Source organism: Sinocyclocheilus rhinocerous, unplaced genomic scaffold, assembly GCF_001515625.1.
Source record: "Sinocyclocheilus rhinocerous isolate Xijiao unplaced genomic scaffold, SAMN03320098_v1.1 scaffold851, whole genome shotgun sequence".
NCBI classification, from domain to species: domain Eukaryota; kingdom Metazoa; phylum Chordata; class Actinopteri; order Cypriniformes; family Cyprinidae; genus Sinocyclocheilus; species Sinocyclocheilus rhinocerous.
This window is the reverse complement of record NW_015624573.1, coordinates 1,441,046-1,447,238: the sequence shown is the minus strand read 5'-3', so window position 1 is coordinate 1,447,238 and position 6,193 is coordinate 1,441,046. Positions and strand designations below refer to the sequence as shown.

Genomic DNA, 6,193 nt, shown 5'->3' with positions numbered 1-6,193 from the left:
CATGAACAGCACTGTGACTGCAGTGGAGTCATTCAGGTTCCTGGGCAACACCATCTCTCAGAACCTGAAGTTGGACAATCACATTGACTCTATTGTGAAAAAGGCCCAGCATAGGCTGTATTTCCTCCGACAGCTGAGGAAGTTCAACCTGCCACAGGAGCTGCTGAAACAGTTCTACTTGGCCATCATTGAGTCTGTCCTGTGTTCATCTATAACTGTTTGGTTTGGTTCAGCTACCAAAACAGACATCAGAAGACTACAACGGACAGTCAGGACTGCCGAGAGGATTATTGGTGCCCCTTTACCCAACGTTCAAGAACTTTACATCTCCAGAGGGAGGAAAAGGGCTAACAAAATCACTCTGGACCCCTCACACCCAGCCCACTCTTTCTTTGAACTGTTGCCCTCTGGCTGGCACTACAGAGCACTGAGCACCAAAACAGCCAGACACAAGAACAGTTGTTCCCCCAGGCCATATCCCACCTGAACAACACATAACACACAAACAGCCAGACACAAGAACAGTTTTTTTTCCCCCAGGCCATATCGCACCTGAACAACACATAACACACCTCAGTACTGCACATCTGTAAATAACTCATTAAACCTTCATCTGTAAATAGCACATATGCACATTCACAGTTCTGTCTACTTACTTTTTCCTTTTTCTGTATATTTTTATTACTATTGTTATTTATAATTTATTATCTATTCTCTCATTTTATGTATGTCTGCACTTTGTTTGTATTTTCTGTACCGGAAGCTCCTAACACCAAGACAAATTCCTTGTGTGTGTGTGAACACACTTGGCAATAAAGCCTTTCTGACTCTGATTCTCTTTCCTGCTCTCTCTGTAGAGAAGCCTGTAAAGTTTATCTATAGCATGTTTATGAATTATGATGCTATCTTACGACTCCCAGGTGACTTACTCCATCCACACAAACACACACACTCTTTCCATCAGTGTCGGCAGGGGGAATCGCATTCTGAAAGTGGCAATTAGAGAACGCTGGGTGGGAGTGAATCAGAGTTATAACAAAATAAATCACCTATGAGGAGGATTACTGATGCACAAACAAACAAAGAGTGGAAGAGAGTGTGTAGCATTTACCTTTTTGTTGTTTTCTTTAATATCTTGAGGATTGAGAGCCTTGTAGTCACTAGGAGGGAGGAAAGAACAGCGAGTGAGAAAGAGTTAGCTTTAAATATGCATCTCATGTAATGGCTGTAACATGCAATTTCACAGCTCTGCAATCAACACAACTAATATAGTGTGTGTGAGTGCAAGCAAAATTAGACACACAGACACTTTTACTCAACCACTCAACACATTAAACGTTTCGTCTCTCATTCTCCATAACCCTACCCACTGTGTGCCTGGGGTCTTTTCTCTTCAGCAGGGGAAACAGTAGTGGGCTACTCTAAAAATGGACATTAACTGCATATTCAGCTGGTAATACTGTACATTTTATTCAATGGAATTTGTGAGAAAAAGTGGAAAAAGTGAAAAGTATATTGCAGTAATATTAGTTAATATTTCTGCCTGCATTCTTGGTTACATCAACAGAAAAATCATAACAGAGAGGAATAAATGTACTTTTTTTGGAATAATGGTCATTGATCAATCATGCAAAATAAGACAATTCATGAAGCAAACAGCAGGATGTCTCTTATCTTGTGTGAAAATGTTTTCACATGTTAAATCAATGCAAATATTTCGTAAATATATCAAAGATAATAAATCAGTCAATATCTTCCTTAAATAGATGGCGGCCAGATTCCTGGTACTTTAGCGTATGCTAAACCCAGAGGGTGGTTGGCCGTGGTGCTGTCAGCACTGTGATGAATCTGCTGTAAGTGTAATAATTAAGGAGGATTTAAGTCATTCCTGATGAGACCAGACACAGAAATGTTCAGAAATAAGACAGAGGGATTAAAAACTCTTCATCAGAAACCATATTAGACCTCCCACACAAAGTGAGATTCTCACAGAGGGGGAGAGAGAGAGGTGAATTAAGTGAGTTGTGTATACATAGAGTTTAGGGCTGTCGCTATTAATTATATAGAGGTTAATGAGTCATCTGATGATTATTTTGATCAAAGGCAACAGCTGAAAATGGCTTAACAATAAAATGAACAATCAATAATAAATAAACTGTGAATCTCCAGTGTCATAAGGCTAATTCAAAAAAGTATTTTTTTTTTTTTAACAACTGACTTGTAATTATTATTTTTTTTGGTCACTGCGATTGAGAGATCACATAAGCAGAGTGATTTTTTTAATGCTATTGCATGTCAAAGTGAATTTTCCACATGGCAGGTAAAAGTAGTTTTATGTCAAAGGAAATTTACCCAAGATTAAAAAATATATTATTCATTTAATTGGCAGTGTACAAAACCATTTAATTGAAATGGTTTCACCATGTCACCATGTGAAACATAAAAGACGATATGACAATTTTCATTTTTGGGTGAGCTATCACTTTAACGTGGGGTAAATTGTGTCAGCACCCATGTGCTTAACATGGGTACTGCTGACTGAACCACCTCCAGAAACACTTCCTGTGTGTTAAGGCTTATGTATAAATGTGTATTTTCATAATTGTGCATGGCTTACATTAAGCCGGGTCTGAAGTGGTGTAACAGGGCACAGAATGCCAGTCCATTCCTCCAGGAAGTGGTGAAGTTGGTGATTTTGACGCCTCTGTAGTTTTTTGTGACCTCACGGCACCAGGCCAACAGGGACTGACTTGCATTCGGCCTCCCACCAAGAACAGGACTAGGAATTGGACTGGGCTGTAGGAAAGGAGAAAGAGAGGAAAGGGTGTAGAAAAGAGAGATGAATATGTACTATTGACATTCAAATTATTTACAAAATTAATGACATGTCAGCTTTGACTTGGAAATGAATCTGGATCAACACATCTCACAGTCTATTTATCAATCAAAATATTAATAGAAATAATGTTCTAAAATGTATTAAATATATTAAAATAATTAAACAAGAATGAAAGAAAGAAATAAATAAACTTCTTTTTATTTTCATTATACACAAAAGGAATGTGTAGCATAATGCATGCAGAAAAGAGAAACGAATTAAAACACAACTCATAATTATACAGAAACATGAACTGTACACCAAATTACACACAACTCATATAGCCCAAGCTTTTACCATTTTTCAAACACACCAATTTTCTCTATCCCACACACACATACAACCCTCTTATTGTCCCTCTTTTCTTCAAAAGTCCTTAAATTCTAATCAAGAACATCAGATCCAACCCATCTCTCTCCAATTAGCTTTGTAAGCTCAGCTTTGTTAAAAGTCGCCTCTGTTGAAACCCTCTTTCTAATTTGAACAAACACACACACACACACACACAAAAATGCACACAAAAGACTTCCATGCTCGTTCTAATGAGAGCTTTGGTCTGTAAGGAGTGTATGACCATGGATAATGTAAACACATGATTAATAAAGACCAGCCTTTGAAGCTGTATCAGTCTGGATTAAGAGTCCAACTAAACGGAGGAACGAGAATTCTAATCCTGCAAATCCACGAACACAAAGCAGCAGAACCCCTTCGCACCAGGAATCTGGCCACTTTCGGACATAATCCCGTTAAAAACGGAGCCGCTGCGTTACGGATATGGTATCGCTCAGAATTCATATTCTGTGGTGCATGCGCTCGCATTTTTCCCCTCAAAATAACTTTTTAATAACGATAATCAAATAGTCTGAGACAAAACTTGCAGCTATCTGATGAATGCAGCCCTGATAGATTCCACATCTAAATACAAATCTAACATGTTATAAAAGAGTGCTCATCCTGCAGAAATACATGACCATAGGACAGGTATCTGTATGGATCTGTGTGTGCAAAGGAAGAGAGACGCTGCCTTTCCCCTGATAAGAGTGCTATACATCAGCTGGCCAACATTTCACGCATGCATGGCAGCTTAACAACGCCCCCTTTTGGACAGAATCTGCTACGGCAGGAGGATTCAAGGACGCACAGACCTAAAAAAAAATGCTTGTGAGGGGCCCAGAGTAGACTTATGTAAATCACAGACCAAAACTCAAAAACTAGAAAAAGAACAATGATATTATAAAGGGAAGCGTGACATCCTAAAGGTGTGGTTTGAGTAGATTGGCTAGACGCTGTAACTTCCTTTAAATTCTTCGAATACTTGCCTCTTAGATTACCATAATTAAATGCTAAGATCCGAACGAATGCCACTGAGGGCAAGTGTGTTATTTGTGCGTTTATACGTCTGTCTGCACAATTTGAAAGGTTATGGTTGTCTTGAAAGAGCAGGAGGGAAAAGTCAAGTGAGGGGCCCTTGGGGCTCCGAGAGCCTTTCTGCTCTAGAGACAGAAATGCACACACACACAGACTAATAACAATGATCAAGATGTTGCCACAACAGTAAACACCCAACAATGAAGGTCAATAGTTGAATAATGTTATGAAATGTATTTTTACAGTCATGTACATTCACATTTAATGTAGAACATCTCATTTTGTTTCATTCTTCTTTTGTTCCTTTTCTGTTAAGTGACCTCGAACTAGAATTCAAGTGTCTTGCTTTAATAATTTAATTATAAAAAAGCCTGTTCCCCTTAATAAAGGGTCTCATATTCAATCCAAGATCAACTACAGTGATTCACCCAGAGCAGAAACTAAGTGTGATGAACTGAACGGACTACACAAGTATTCCCTGCGTACGCTCACATGCTACATGGGGGTGGGGAAGAACACGTTAAGCTCCACACGAATACAAACCCGCAACCACTTTTCCATGTCACTTTTCCAGCATGCATGATAAGAGAGCTGCAAGTTCCTGAGGCAGTTTTTGCTCCTTTTAAGAGATGTTTGAAGTAGCTGTCTAATTTCAGCTCAATAATTACCTGGGATTACCAGCCAGGTGCTATTAAAGCAATTAGAAGACAACAGCCGTTTAGGAGCACTCGGCTCTTTAGGCTAACAGTACCCTGTGGCACCTTTGTGGCAGGAGGAAAACAGTAACACTGACACACCAAGACACGTTTTAACTCCCAGGAACCATGGTCGTTATTTAATTCATCCTCCACCTCTGTGAGGTGGGTTGATTCTGTCTATTTTACTGTCAATGACTGAAATGACCCATTAAAAACCACTGAAGTCTCACTGTTCAATTTGCTAAAATGCCACATGTGCTCAAGTATTCACTGAAAACTACTGAAATGTCCCCTGTAAACTGTGATGTTCAAATATATAATATAACTGCTGAACTGTTCTATTCAGATATACTGAACTGATGCATTGCAAACGCAAACTGATAAAAATATAAACAAATGACTGAATGTAAATTTATTAAACTGAAAACTGAATGTTTCAGATATAAAGAGCTGAAAGGTTTCAAAAACATTTTTAAATATAAACTTCAAAACTGTTCTCTTTTAAACCATGTTGTGCAAATATAAACTACTTAATATATAAACTGAAATGTTCTTTTTACAAATCAACAGCTGAACTTTACTATTGTAAACAGTTTCAAAAACTTGTTTAAATGTAAAATGCTTAACTGTTTGATTGTAAACTATACTGTTTGCATATTAATTACTGAATTAAAGCTGCAGTCCGTAAGTTTTGCCTCTTTGTCGCCATCTGTTTGAAAACCTGGAATTGCAGCTGTGTGCGGAATTATCTTCCTTGTGTGGGTTGTGCGGCGGCATGGCTCCAGCGCAGATGAATCTAATGTTTTGAGGAGTATGTGTGTGTGGCAGTCAGTCACAGCACCGGTGTGGATATTGTATTTTGCACTCACAGATTTTAGCCTACGTCTTGGAATATATGACTCAAATAAGCATTTTCACCGGATATTGTCATCTGAACAAGTAACAAGTCTGCCACGTTTGTTCTGACCAACTGTGGAAAAAAGCATTGCAACAAATCACGCTACCAATGGTGATTTAATCTAAAGATTGGTTATCATCAAACTGTGCAAATTATTATTATTGTTATACTTTATACTCAAATTGTTAATTTTAACAACATCACCATTACATGACTATGTGAATATAGTGTGTATAAGCGTGTAGATTTCAATTTCTGTACTGTCTAATCTCTAATTGTCATACCATTCTAATTTCATACCAAGAAATTATTTTAACCCAAAAAGCAAACTATGCTCCCTTCGAACTGGTT

General features: G+C 38.2%; 1 protein-coding gene across 4 annotated transcripts in view; it reads right to left on the bottom strand.

Moving 5' to 3' along the window:
• Positions 1-6,193, bottom strand: part of LOC107744614 (EH domain-binding protein 1-like) — a 152,346-nt gene that overhangs the window by 69,460 nt on the left and 76,693 nt on the right. For all 4 annotated transcript variants that reach the window (XM_016558397.1, XM_016558407.1, XM_016558418.1 and 1 more), the window contains 2 exons: positions 2,618-2,796; positions 1,112-1,160 (listed from right to left, as the gene is read on the bottom strand). In XM_016558397.1, the coding sequence (XP_016413883.1) occupies positions 1,112-1,160; positions 2,618-2,796 (228 nt within the window). The remainder of the gene's footprint in view (positions 1-1,111; positions 1,161-2,617; positions 2,797-6,193) is intronic.